Below are 15098 nucleotides of genomic sequence, written 5' to 3'. Positions count from 1 at the left end.
TCAAAGACCAGCAAGAAGTCTGTGTGTCTAGGGCACCTGAAGTGATGGGAGAGTAATAGGGAATGAGCCTCAAGAGATTTAAGAGGGGAAGCAGAGAGCTGGACCTTTTAGGGGCTTAGAAACTATTATGAAGACACTGGCATTTGTTTCCTGAGTGCAGTGGGAAGCTCCTGGAGAGTTTTGAGCAGAGGAGCGGAATGATCTGGCCCCAGGTTTTGTTTTGGTTTTTGGTTTTTGTTTTTGAGACGGAGTCTCACTCTGTTGCTCAGGCTGGAGTGTAGTGGCGCGATCTCGGCCTCTACTCACTGCAAGCTCCGCCTCCCGGGTTCAAAGCAGTTCTCCTGCCTCAGCCTCTCATGTAGCTGGGACTACGGGTGCATGCTGCTACGCCCGGCTAATTTTTTTTGTATTTTACTAGAGACGGGGTTTCACCTTGTTACCCAGGCTGGTCGCGAACTCCCGAGCTCAGGCAATCCGCCCGCCTCGGCCTCCCAAAGTGCTGGGATTACAGCCGTGAACCACCGCGCCAGGTTTTAAAAGATCCCACTGTGTTGAGAATAGTCTGCAGGAGGGAAGTGACGGAAGCACACAGAACTGGTGAGAGGCTATTGAAATGATCCGTGCAAGAGATCATGGTGGCTTGAACCAGGTAGGTAGCCATGGATAAAGTGGGAGGTGGCAAATTCTAAATATATTTAGAGACAGTGCCACCAGGATTTGTTGATAGACTGCATGTTGGGTGTGAGGGAAAGATAAGTCGAGGGAAAGGTAAGCTTTTGACCTGAGCGATTGGAAAGATGGATTTGTCATTAACTGAGATGAAGAAACCTGAGGGAGGAGCAAGTTTGTTGAGAAAAACAGGTGTTTGGTTTTTGATATCTCAATTTTGAGGTACCCAGTAAACATCTAAGAGGAAATACTAATTAGGCCATTGGGATCACCTTGTTGCAGAGAGGGCTAGACTGTAGATTTAAATCTGCCTGTAAATGATTTTTAAAGCCATGAGAGATGAGGTCGCTCAGAGAAGAGCAGTCATGCAAGGACTAAGACCTCAGGTGCTCAGTGTTAAGAGGTGGATAATCAAAATAGCTGCTGTTCATGCAGTGTTTACTAGGTGCCAGGCTCTAAGTGCTCCCATATATTAATTCATTTACTATCTTCACGGCAACCCCATAAGGTAAGAACTCTTTATTATTCTTATTTGATAGATGACACAACTAGGAGAAAGAGATTAAGTAACTTTCCTAAGATCATACACCTACTGACTTGTGCAGCCAGGATTTCAACGTAGGCTTTCTGCCTTTAGAGTTTGGGCTTTTGACTGCTTTCTGACACTCTTCTGTAACTAGAAGAGAGATGCTAGCAACAGAGGAGACTGAGAAAGGACAGCTGGTGAGGGAGAAGGAAAAACAGAGCAATGTGGGGTCCTGAGAGTCAACTGAAGAAAGCATTTCAAGAAGGAGCAGAGGGATCACCTGTGTCAAATGACGCTGTTAGGCCAAAAAAGATGAGGATTGACAGTAGAATTCTGGAGGTCATCAATGACTTTCACAAACGCAGTTCAGTTGATGGGTGGCAGTAAAAGTCAGATTAGAGTAAGTTCAAGAGAGAAAGGAAATGTAAACAATGATCTTGACTATTCTTGAGAGAATTTTTGATGTAGAAGGGAATATCTAAACGGGCAGAAGCTGGAGGTGAATGTGGGATCAGCTGAAGTTTGTATTTTTTTTTTTAAGAAGAGAACAAATAGCATAAACCTGTTGAGAATTATCCAGTAGAGAAGGAAATATTGATAGGGAAATAAAGATTTAAGAATATTGCTGCAGTGATGTCCTTGAGTAGTCAGGAGGTGTCCTTAGATGAGGAAAGCAACAATTCATCGACAGTAATGGAGGAGGCAGAGTCTGCAGGCACAGATGCTAGCAGTTGGGCAAGTGTCGTCATGGAACTTTGTGAACATTCTCTTCTAATTGCTTCAGTTCCTATGCCTCAATTTCCTCATCCAACAAAATGGGAATTATAATATCTCCCATGGTGGTTGTGAGCATTGAATAAGACAACATATGTAAAATGCTGGTGTGATGCCTGATAAAACTTATGAGCTCAAATTATAGGAATTCTTTCATCTTCCTCCTTATTGGTTATTATTATTAATTACCAGCATTTATTGAGCACTTACAATGTAGCAGACACTGGTACAAGCACTTGGTATACATTCCTCACAAAATGGCATTTCCATGTTCATGGGGCCTTATTAAGGCTCTCAAAGCTCTTAGAAGGAACCAGTGTGTAACTTGGTTGACTGATTACCTCTTCAGTTTTCCCTTGGTATCTTAAGTTCATTTACAAATTCACAAATTGATTTTTAAAGCCTTGAGCGATGATATATCCCTTCATGTCATCCCCGTGAGAGAAGACTTGACCAGCAACTTACCTGGTTGAGGTTGCTAACGTTTGCTCATTCACCCTGATCCATTGAGATAGTAGTGTCCGGGACACAGAAGCATACTTTCCATCTAACTTGCTTTGTGGGATTAGATAGAGTGCATTAGACTGGGCTAAGCTATTTGCCAACCCTGGGTCTACTTTATGTTGGCTTCACTAGTAGAAAGCCCTTGAAACAGGGCAATAGGCATTTTTCCAAGGGTTGGGGTACAGGACAAGCTTTCTTCTTCTGTTTTGGGGGTAGTGGGAGGCAGGAGAGAAGTCAGTAAAGACCAGACCCTGAACATCAATATTCCCAATTGGGAAAAGAGAAGTTAGATGAGAATGCCCTAGAGATCTACTCACGCATTAACACTCTGTATTTTTTTTTTTTTTTTTTTTTTATCACTTGAACACACTCTCTTTTAAGTTTTGAAGTGAACACAGATTTCTCTACTGAGGGTCCCCTTGTCAAAACCGGTCAGTCCTGAGAAACCCCCAGCCTTTTTAAACAAGGAGCCTCCGTGAAAGTAGTTCCCCATTCTCTACTTATGAGGCTGTTTCTAAGGGAAAGCAGCGGAAGTCAGTGTCTTCTTTGTACTGAGCATACTTGATCAATCCGTGGTTCTGTTTCCCACAACTGAGAATTGGACATCCCAGAATTCTTACATGCTTGAGACATGGAATTTAGGGCTGCCCCAAATATGTATAAGTGTCATAACCTGTTTCCTCTGAGGAAGCAGTTAAGGCTCAAATGGACCATTGGAATGATCCTGGTATTTTATAATACAAATACAAGGACTTTCCTTAAGAGACGACGAGTCCCCAAAGTGAACTGCTGCAGAGTGGTGGATCTTTATATTTCATATGGGGTGCCTACTATGTGATATGCACTGAAAGCAATTATTTATATATACTATCTCACTTACTTCTTGCAACCATCCTGTGGGGTAAGTATTATTGTCTCTAATGTGCAGATGAAGAAAGAGATTCAGAGAGGGCAAGGACTTTGCCCAAATTCACATAGCTAAGAAGTGACAGAACTCACATTTAAACCTAAGTCTACTTAAATTTCTGTAAGCCCTGGTCTATTTGAAAGCCTTTAACTAAATGATATTACCTCCTTATTGATTTCCACAATGTTGAACATGTCTTGAGGGTTGCAGAATCCTTCTATGACACTGTGCCTATATGGCTTTACCTGGTGCCATTCTGGATGCTGTAAGTTCATAAATAATGTCTCTTCAACTTGGTTAGGCTCACAGTGCCAATGTAGACAGATGATCTATGGCTTTGTATGGTATCGTTGTTAGCTAATGTGTTACTTCATAGTCTTGGGTTGCCATCCCCTGGAGTGTTTTGATGCGATCAGTTGTCAGTTTCAGGTCTGTTGTTTCTCTCACCAGAAGCCCAGCCGGTGGAAGCTAACAGCCCCAAAGCCCTGCCTGTGTTAGGGGAGCTATCGAACACGGATAATGACATAAACGAGTCGGTGTTCATCTGGGGAATCTCAGACAAAGCAGCCCAGAGGAAAACCATCTCTGTCGATGAAGGTTTGTTTCATTTGCAACAGGAAGAGCAGCAGCAACAGCAGCAGCAGCAGCAGCGACTGGAGCCCGTGCACAGGCTGGGAAGAGGTAAAAGGAGGCTGAGGCTGCCGCATGTGAGTAGCATTTTATGATTTCTTTGCAGCTGGGAAAGGAATGCTGGGGAGGGGGCTCAGCTGTGAGGTGGGCATATGTGTGTGGGTTGAGGCTGGGAGCAATTAACAAGTGCATTTGAAATCTGTCCTCCTCTTCCAAAGGAGGTACAGGAGTGTGCCCACACGCACTTGCATTTTCTCTGCAGATCATAAAAAAATATCAGCAGGTGGGAAATATTTTCTCTTTTTTTTCCTTCTTCTTCTTCTTCAGTCTTTAAAGTGGGCTGCATGGCAGAAAGACATCACTGTCCAGAAGAGCTTTCCCAGGTGAAAGAACTCCCTAGAGGGTTCCTTTCCCAAGTTTCTTTTGCAGATGTGTGATCGCTATGTCTTTGCCATCAAGCTCCTTAATCTGGAGGGGTATTTACATCCCTCTAGCTGCAAAGATGAGGGTGACTTTTGTATCTCTTTTTCTCAGCTGGAGTTGCTGGTAGTAAACAGCACCAAATCCAATATGGTTTAACCTCTCAACTGTCAATGTTGAATGTGTTCAAAGAACACAGTCTGGGCACGGAAAAGCATGAGTTGCATTTTACCCATCCTCTCAGCCTAGGGAAAATAACGAGGTATTTCAGCATTGACACCTGTTTTGAACTACGAGAAAGTTTTTCCTTTTCCTTTTTTTTTTTTTTTTTTTTAATTAAGCCCTGAAATTTGCTATCTGGGAACGCTGGATAGATTGAAGTTGAAAGGAGACAGGTAAGAATGATTTTGCTGTAAAACACTTTTGCGGTGAGCATCAGGTTGTCTTAGCGTAGGAAAGTGCTGTATACCTTTGGGTAATGGTCGTTACTGATGTTAATATTGTGCTGAGCAAAAGTGTATCTGGTCATAAAGTTGCCTATATCCTAGTTGTCTGAAGACAGAGGATCCCCCTCTCTGCCCTGCTTCTTTCTTTAGAGGCTTTGATGTTTCTCAGCATGTCGTGCTGAAGGTCTAGATATTTGGGAATCTGCAGTAAATGCACACTAGTTCATCTCCAAGAGAGGCGGAAAGGGGGAAGAAGGAAGGAGCACGGAGGGGCACTCTGCTTATCCTTAGAGCTGGCTTTGAGCAGCAGCTCTGTGTAATGAGGGTTGAAGAGTCTGAGGCACTGTGCGCTGGAACTTGGCCAGGAATGGCGTGGTCAGCCGGATGCTTGGATGCACAACTGAATACCATTATGCAGGACGGTCAGGGCCCCAGCTCCCAAGTTGCTATGGGACATACAATGAAATATGAACCAGGGGATGGGAACTGGGGAGAGAAAGGAACCATCTGTCTTCTACAAGAAATTCTTTCACTGAGGCAGTTCTCCCCATGCTTTCTCCCACCATGACACATGGGGGTAAACGGAGAAAGCTGTTCCAATCAGGTAATGAGTAGCAAGAGGGCTCAAGTGGTTGTCCAAGTGGACAGGGCTCAATGCGAGGGGCCAACACCATATCTGGACCCTTCCATGACACAGTGGTGTGCCTTGGCAGACAGGTTGAGAAGAGCTAATTTAAGCAACCCAGGAAAAGCCAACAAAATGGGGCAATATGAATAATCTGATGCCTGTGACTCTTTATTTTTTCCTGTTACTATTAACGCATCGCAGAAACGTTACAGTGTTTTTAAAGGATCTTCTAATCTCACCCCTTTAGCACCTCTGATTTTTCCCTGTGCCATCTCCCAATCTTTGTCCATGTATACATTTTTGACATAGTCGTAACCATGGTTTAGATATAGGTATTTGTTTTGCTTTATTCCCTAGTATTATTTAATAATACTTTCCCTTATTTCAGTACAACTTTCATACAGATTATCAACTGTGGTTGGATTGAATGAATTAATCCCTATATGGATATGCTGTAATCTGTTTAGCCATTGTTGGATATAATTGCTTATAGTTTTTTTCATAATTGTAATGCCATTTATGAATATTTCTGTGCCCAAAGAGCTTTTACTTCCTGGGGGGTTGAATTCTCATTGACATTACTGAGATAAGAAAATATGAATTTTTTATGGCTTTTCATGCCTGTTACCGGACTCTTCTCTGAAACATGTTTCTATTTTCCAAAATCATCAATAATATGGTCCAGATAAACACCAATTTTCTAGAGCCTGATGCACATTAGATTCTTTATTTTTTTCTCTCCCTAAATTAGGAGCTGTAAAATGGTACTGGCCCTCATTTTTAAAGCTTGCTTTGACTCCTAGTGAGCCAAGCATTCTTGTCCTCCCCAGGACAGGCCTGCAGCTTCCCAGGTGCCTTCACTCTGTCCATGACAGGCATGAGGAAATCAAGCTCAGCAGCCTCTCATTTCCATCCTGTAAAGGATGAAGAAAGGAAAAGTAGAAGATCTCCACCCTGTACCAGGGCACCTGAAAATCATGAGCCAGGGTTTACACGAGGGGAAGCCAGCCTGGAATATTTCCAAGCCCTAGAGCTCAATCCTGGCAGATGCCTTGGGGCCTCTGTCTTCCTTCCCTCCCCTAACAGAGACAGAATAGAGCTAAGCCCATTTCTTGGGCAGGATTTGAAGCTCATGTCTGGCAGAGTGGGTTTGGGGTTTTGGGGAAGGTGAAGACTAGCAAAGGTAATCAGGGGGAAAAAAAGGAACATGTCTTGTGGTTTCCACTGCCCTGTAATGATCTCACAAGTGCATGCGCTTTAGTGATAGAAGCCAGACAGGGCGTAAGGGTTTCTGAATGTCAACCCCTATCAAATCAGATTTCTAGAATACTTCTTTTTCAGTTTCTACCTGCTGTGAGGACAATTTTTTCAAGTTATCTTTTCTTTTATTTTCTCCTGCTTTGTGTCTTATCCATTTGGAGATTAATCTGTGCTTTCCTGACCTCCTAGGTAACTCACTTATAAATTGCTTCAGTGATAATCTCTTTTATTCATTCAATAATGATTTGTGCAAAGGCCAAGGGTGCCCAGTGGCAGCCACACAGCAGCTCAGCATGCATTTGCCCACTCTGACCTGCACAAGTGGGAAATAGCACTGTCTTGGGAGCAAGACTTTCCTACCATATAGAAGCAGGTTTGATACATGTGATTTTTTTTTTAGAAGCTTTACTGATTTTTTCAGTCTGCAAGGGCTTATTAGAAGAAGGACTGCTTTATAAAACTGGGGAACTACTGGAAGCTGGACTCTGATCTGAGTGTGATTTCAAGTGGAAGTGGTGGGGCAGTGGTTCAGGAAGGAAAGGACATCTAGAATGGACAGGAGAAATGGTGTGTCCATGGCCTGTGGGAAAGAATAAAGCTTTTGTCCACTAAGGAGAGGGTAAGAGGCTTTTAAACGATAGTATTTAAGGAAGACATTAGGAGGACTTTCTAAATGATAACACTTCTCAATCTTTCGTGTATTATTGGTTTAAGGTCTAGCTTTTCTGCAAAATTATACTTCAGGAGGGCAAATGTGGTTTTATTCACTGCATGCATTCCCATCTCTCACCTAATAATGACAGCTTCCACTTACCTAGAGCTTGCTGTGTGTGTTGGCCATGCTTTAAGTGTTCTATCTACATTGTTTCATGTCATCCTCACAACAACCCTCACAACAACAACAACCTCACAACAACCCTAGTGGTGTGCACTATTATTATTTCCCTTTTAAAAATGAGAAACAAGGAAGTTATACCGGAGAGTAGATGGGGTCTCACATATGCCAGCCAGCGGATGAGAAGGCATGACAGAAGAGAAAAGGGTCTCATGCCACTTGAAAGTTGTAGGACCACAATTTGAGCCCAGTCTAGCTCCAGAGTCTGCATTCTTAATCACTGGACCATCAACTCATTTAACATGGGATGAGGGAATGATCAAAAGTCTAAAAGAGGCCGGGCGCGGTAGCTCACGCCTGTAATCCCACCACTTTGGGAGGCCGAGGCGGGCGGATCACGAGGTCAGGAGATCGAGACCATCCTGGTTAACATGGTGAAACCCCGTCTCTACTGAAAATACAGTGGTCCCAGTTACTTGGGAGGCTGAGGCAAGAGAATGGCGTGAACCTGGGAGGCGGAGCTTGCAGTGAGCTGAGATCACACCACTGCACTGGGCGACAGAGCGAGACTCCATCTCAAAAAAAAAGAAAAAAGAAGTTCTAAAAGAGCATTAAAACACTACTGTGCAGCTAAAATGCACTAGTAATAATGATAATAACAGTAAAGATGACAACATCACAATAGTGACTAATGCTATTTACTATGTACCAGATACTTTTTATAGGGGCTTTGAGCATAAATTTTTTTACTACTAATATTTGTGGGCACATAGTAGGTGTATATATCTGTGGGGTACATGAGATATTTTGATATAGGCATAAAATTTGTAATAATCACATCAGGATAAATGGGGCATCCATCACCTCATACCTTTATTCTTTGTGTTACAAACAACCCAATAATGCTCTTTTAGTTATTTTTAAATGTACAATTAAATCATTATTGACTATAGTCACACTGTTGTGCTATCAAATACTTGGCCTTATTTAAACTTGCAGACTACTTTTTGTACTCATAACCAGCCCCACTTGCCACTCTCCCATACCACCTCACTACACTTCCCAGCCTCTGGTAACTAGCCTTCCACTGTCTATCTCCATGAGTTCAACTGTTTTAATTTTTAGCACCCACAAGTGTAAGTGAGAACATACAAAGTTTGTCTTCCTGTGCCTGGCTCATTCCACTTAACATAACCACAACTTCAGTTCTCTCCATGACGTTGCAAATGACAGGATCTCATTCCCTTTCAGGGCTAAATAGTCCTCCATTGTGTGTATGTATGACATTTTTCTCTACCATTCATCTGTTGATGGACACTTAAGTTGCTTCTAAGTCTTGGCTATTGTGAACAGAGCTGCAAAACACATGGGAGTGCAGATATCTCAAATGTACTGATTTCTTTTCTTTGGGGTATATACCCAGCAGTGGGATTGCTGGATTTTAGGGTAGCTCTATTTTGAGTTTTTTGAGGAAACTCCAAACTGTTCTTCACAGTGGTCGTCCTCATTTACGTTCCCAGGAACAGTGCATGTAGGTTCCCTTTTCTCCACATCTTCACCAGCATTTGATGTTGGTTTTTAATCAATTTCCTTAATTAATGAGGAAAAAAATATTATTTTAAAATTTTTATTTCAATCGCTTTTGAAGTACAAGTGGTTGAGTTCTATAGTGGTGAATTCTGATATTTTAGTGCACCTGCCATCCAAGTAATGTCCCTTGTGCCTAACGGGTAGTTTTTTTCTCCCTAGTCGCCCTTCTTCCTCCCCCTTCCGAGTCTCTAAAGTTCGTTATATCACTCTGTATTAAAAAGTAAGAAAAAAAAAAAAAAAAGATGTTGGCGTGGATGTGGGGAAAAATGCTTACCTGCTGCTGGTGGGAATGTAAATTAGTATAGCCACTATGGAAAACAGTATGGAGATTCCTTAAAGAGCTGAAAGTAGATCTACCATTTGATCCAGCAATCCCATTACTGGGTATGTACCCAAAGGAAAAGAATTCATGATAAGAAAACGATACTTAAACATGTGCATGAATTTTTATTTAATCCTCACAACATCCATGAAAAATAGCCACCATCCATATCGCTTATTTCACCAAGAAACTAACTCAGGTTTTGAGATGTTTTGCAACTTGTCCCAGGTCATAGAGCTAGTGAGTCTGACCCTGATGCCTATTACAGGCATGTCTCAGAGACATTGCAAGTTTGGTTTCAGACCACCAAAATAAAGTGGATATTGCAATAAAACAAAATTTACATGAATTTTTTGGTTTTCCAGTGCATATGAAAGTTATATTTAAAGTATTCTGTAGTCTATTAAATGTACAATAGCATTATACCTAAAAAATCAACGCATATACCTGAATTTAAAAATACTTAATTGCAGACTGAGCATGGTGGCTCACACCTGTAATCCCAGCACTTTGAGAGTCTGAGGCAGGCGGATCACTTGAGCCTAAGAGTCTGGGCAACAAAAAATACAAAAATTAGCCAGACTAATACAAGAATTAGTCCCAGCTACTCAGTAGGCTGAGGTGGGAGGATCACTTGAGCCTGGGAGGTCAAGACTGCAGTGAGGTGTGATCACACCACTGCACTCCAGCCTGGGTCACAGAGAAAGACTCTGTCTCAAAAACAATAAAAATAAAAATAAGTAAATACAAATAAAAAACTTAAATTTCTACAGAATACAAATGCTCATCTGAGCTTTCAGTGAGTCATAACATTTTTGTTCAACATTGATGGCTGCTGACTGATCAGGGTGGTGGTTGCTGAAGGTTGAGGTGACTGTGGCAGTTTCTTTTTTTTTCCTCTCTCTTATTTTCTTTGATTCAGGGGGCACGTGTGGTTGTTTGTTACATGGATATATTGCATACTGGTGGGGATTGGGCTTCTAGTGTACCCATTACCCAAATAGTAAACATTGTATCTAATAGGTAGTTTTTCAACCCTTGCCCACCTCCAATTCTCCTCCCTTTTGGAGTCCCTAGTGGTGTTCATTATCTCCATCTTTATGTCCATGTGTACCCATTGTTTAGCTCCCACTTATAAGTGTGAACGTATGGTATTTGGTTTTCTGTTTCTGAGTTAGTTAACTTAAGATAATGGCCTCCAGCTTCAATCATGTTGTTGCAAAGGACATGATTTCATTCTGTTTTATGGTTGTGTATTATTCCATTATGTCTGTGTGTGTGTATGCCTAATGTGGTATATATGTGTGTGGTATATACATATATGTGTGTGTGTGGTATATATACGTATACATATATGTGTATATATACGTATATATACCACACACATATATATGTACACATATATGTACATATATATGCACACACACACACACATATATACACACACACACACACACACCACGTTTTCTTTATCCAGTCCATCACTGATGGACACGTACTCAGGTTTCATGACTTTGCTGTTGTGAATAATGCTGCAGTGAACATATGAGTACAGGTGTCTTTTTATATAATGATTTGTCTTTCTTTGGGTAGCTACTCAATAGTAAGATTACTGGGTTGAATGGTAGTTCTATTTTTAGTTATTTGAGAAATCTCCGTACTGTTTTCCACAGAGGTTGAAATAATTTACATTCCCACCAACAATGTATAAGCATTCCCTTTTCTCCATATCTATATCAACATCTATAGTTTTTTGACTTTTTAATAATAGCCTTTCTCACTAGCATAAGATATCTCACTGTGGTTTTAATTTGTGTTTCTCTGACAATTATTGATGTTGAGCATTTTTTCATGTTTTTTTCTTTTTTTTTTTTTTACTACTTATATTTTCTCTTTTGAAAAACATCTATTCATGTTCTTTGCCCAGTTTTTAATGTTTTTCTCTTTTCTTGTTGAGTTGTTTGAGTTCCTTGTAGATTCTGGATATTAGTCCTTCGTCAGAAGGATAATTTGCAAATATTTTCTTCCATTCTGTTGGTTGGTTGTTTACTCTGTTGATTCTTTTCTTTTGCTGTGTAGAATCTTTTTATTTTAATTAAGTCCCATACTGCTAAAAGTAATCTACAGATTAACACAATCTTTATCAAATTACTAATGTCATTTTTTACAGAATTAGAAAAAACAATTTTAAAGTTCATATGGAACCAGAAAAAGACCCTGAATAGCCAAAACAATTCTAAGTGCGAAATAAAAAAAGAAAAAGGCAAAGGGATCACATTGCCTGACTTCAAATTATACTGCAAGGCTGCGGTGACTAAAACAATATGATTCTCATATAAAATAGACACATAGATCAATGGGGCAGAATAGAGAACCCAAATACAAAGCCAAGTGCCTACAACCAACTAATCTTTGACGAAGTTGACAAAAATAAGCAATGGAGATAGGACAGTCTATTCAACAAATGGTGCTGGGAAAACTGGCTAGACATATGCAGAAGAATGAAACTGGACTCCTATCCCTTACCATATGTAAATAATTAACTCAAGATGAATTAAGACTTAAATGTAAGACCTGAAACTATAAAAATTGTAGAAGAAAATCTAGGAAAAACTCTTCTGGACATTTGCCTAGGCAAAGAATTTATAATGAAGACTCCAAAAGAAAATGCAACAAAAACGAAAAAAGATAAATGGGCAATTTTTAAAAATAAGATAATGAAGTTTGCTGAATTGATTGACTCTTTCTTTCACAAAATATTTCTCTGTAGCATATTTTGTTTAATAGCATTTTTCCCACAGCAGAACTTCTGTCACAACTTGAATCAATTATCTCAAACCCTGCTACTGCTTTATCAACTCAAGTTTACGTAATATTCAAAATCCTTTGTTGTCATTTCAACAATGTTCACAGCATCTTCACTAGGAGTAAATTCCATCTAAAGTAAACACTTTCTTTGCTCATGCATAAGAAACAACTCCTCATCCACTCAAGATTTATCATGAGATTGCAGCAATTCAGTCACACCTTTAGGTTCCACTTCTAATTCTAGCTCTCTTGTTCTTTCCACCACATCTACAGTTACTTCCTCCACTGAAGGCTTGGGTCCCTCAAAGTCAACCATGAGGGATGCAATCAGCTTCTTCAAAACTCCTGTTAATGATACCTTTACCTTTCCCCATGAATCACAAATGTTCTTTATGGCATCTAGAATGGGGAATCCTTTCCAGAAGGCTTTTGATTTACTTTGTCAGGCTCCATCATAGGAATTATTATATACAGCATCTATAGACTTAAGAAGTATATTTCTTAAATAGCAAGACTTGAAGGCTGGGCACAGTGGCTCACGCCTGTAATCCCAGCACTTTGAGAGGCAGAGGTGGGCAGATCACTTGAGGTCAGAAGTTCGAGACCAGCCTGGCCAACATGGTCAAAACCAGTCTCTACTAAAAATGCAAAAATTAGACAGGCTTCATGCCGCACACCTGCAGTCCCAGCTACTTGGGAGGCTGAGGCAGAAGAACCACTTGAACCCAGGAGGCGGAGGTTGCAGTGAGCCGAGATTGTGCCACTGCACTCAGCCTGAGCAACAGAGTGAGACTCTGTCTCAAAAAAACACAAAATGTGTTGAAATAACTCCTTGATCCATGGGCTGCAGAATCAGTGCTATGTTAGTAGGCATGCAAACGACGTTAATTTCCTTGTAGATCTCCATCGGAAATCATCTTCATCCCCATCAGAGCTCTTCAGTAACTAGATGCATTGTCAATGAGCAGTAATATTTTGAAACAAATCTGTTTTTCTGAGCAGTACTTTTCAAGAGTGGATTTAAAATATTTAGTACACCATGCCGTACACAGGTGTGCTGTCTGTCATTCAGGCATTATTTTACATTATTTGTGTAGCACAAAAAAAGTAGATTTAGCGTAATTTTTAAAGGCCCTGGTTTTTGGAATGATAAATGAGCAATGGCTTCAACTTAAAGTCACCAGCTGCATTGGTCTCTAACAAGAAAGTCAGTCTGTCCTTTGAAACTTTGAAGCCAGGCATTGACTTCTCTCTAGATATGAAAGTCCTAGATGTTACCTTCTTCCAACAGAAGGCTGTTTCATCTGCATGGAAGATCTGTTGTTTAGTGTCGCCACCTTTATCAACGATCTTAGCTAGATCTTCTGGAAAAATTTCTGCAGCTTCTACATCAGCACTTGCTGCTTCACTTTGCACTTTTATGTTACGAAGGCAGCTTCTTTCCTTAAACCTCATGAACCAACCTCTGCTACCTTCCAGCTTTTCTTTTTTACTTTAAGTTCCAGGATACATGTGCAGAATGCAGATTTGTTACATAAATATGCTTGTGCCATGGTGGTTCGCTGCACCTATTGACCCATCCTTTAAGTTCCCTCCCTTTTCCTCCTCTCCCCCAACAAGCCCTGCCATGTGTTGTTCCGCTCCTTGTGTCCACGTGTTCTCATTGTTCAACTCACACTTATAAGTGAAACAATGCAGTATTTGGTTCTCTATTCCTGTGTTAGTTTGCTGCAGATGATGGCTTCCAGCTTTATCCACATCCCTGCAAAGAACATGATCTCATTCATTTTTATGGCTGTGCAGTATTCCATGGTGTATACGTACCACATTTTCTTTATCCAGTCTATCGTTAATGGGCATTTGGGTTGGTTCCATGACTTTGCTATTGTAAATAGTGCTGCAATAAACATATGTGTGCATATGTCTTTATAGTAGAATGATTTATAATCCTTTGGGTATATACCCAGTAATGGGATTGCTGGGTCAAATGGTACTTCTGGTTCTAGATCCTTGAGGAATCATCATACTATCTTCCACAATGGTTGAACTAATTTACATTCCCACCAACAGTGTAACAGAGTTCCTATTTCTCCACAGCCTCACCAGCATCTATTGTTTCTTGACTTTTTAATAATCTCCATTCTGACTGGCGTGAGGTGGTATCCCATTGTGGTTTCGATTTGCATTTTTCTAATGATCGGTGATGTTGAGCTTTTTTTCATATGTTTGTTGGCCATGTAAATGTCTTCTTTGAGAAGTCTCTGTTCATATACTTTGTCCACTTTTTTTGAGGGATTGTTTTTTTCTTGTAAATTTGTTTAAGTTCCTTGTCAATTCTGGATATTAGACCTTTGTCAGATGGGCAGCTTGCAAAAATGTTCTCCCATTCTGTAGGTTGCCTATTTACTCTGATGCTCGTTTCTTTTGCTGTGCAGAAGCTGTTTAGTTTAATTAGATCCCGTTTGTCAATTTTGGCTTTTGGTGCAATTGCTTTTGGTGTTTTTGTCATGAAGTTTTTGCCTATGCCTATGTCCTGAATGGTATTGCCTAGGTTTTCTTCTAGGGTGTTTATGGTTTTGGGTTTTACATTTAAGTCTTTATTCCATCTTGAGTTAATTTTTGTATAAGGTGTAAGGAAGGGGTCCAGTTTCAGTTTTTGGCATATGGCTAGCCAGTTTTCCCAGCACCATTTATTGAATAGGAGATCCTTTCCCTATTGCTTGTTTTTGTCAGGTTTGTTAAAGATCACATGGTTGTAGATGTGTGGTTTTCTGAGATC

At 40.6% G+C, this 15098-nt stretch overlaps 1 protein-coding gene across 1 annotated transcript in view; it reads left to right on the top strand.

Annotated features, from left to right (window-relative positions):
• ANKFN1 (ankyrin repeat and fibronectin type III domain containing 1) overlaps positions 1 to 15098 on the top strand; it is a 536065-nt gene that overhangs the window by 78126 nt on the left and 442841 nt on the right. The window contains exon 2 of the mRNA XM_050764649.1: positions 3831 to 4087. Within this exon, the coding sequence (XP_050620606.1) occupies positions 3831 to 4087 (257 nt within the window). The remainder of the gene's footprint in view (positions 1 to 3830; positions 4088 to 15098) is intronic.

This window comes from Macaca thibetana, chromosome 16, assembly GCF_024542745.1.
Source record: "Macaca thibetana thibetana isolate TM-01 chromosome 16, ASM2454274v1, whole genome shotgun sequence".
Classification (NCBI taxonomy): domain Eukaryota; kingdom Metazoa; phylum Chordata; class Mammalia; order Primates; family Cercopithecidae; genus Macaca; species Macaca thibetana.
Note: the sequence above shows the minus strand (reverse complement) of the source record. Positions and strands in the feature narration are given on the sequence as shown.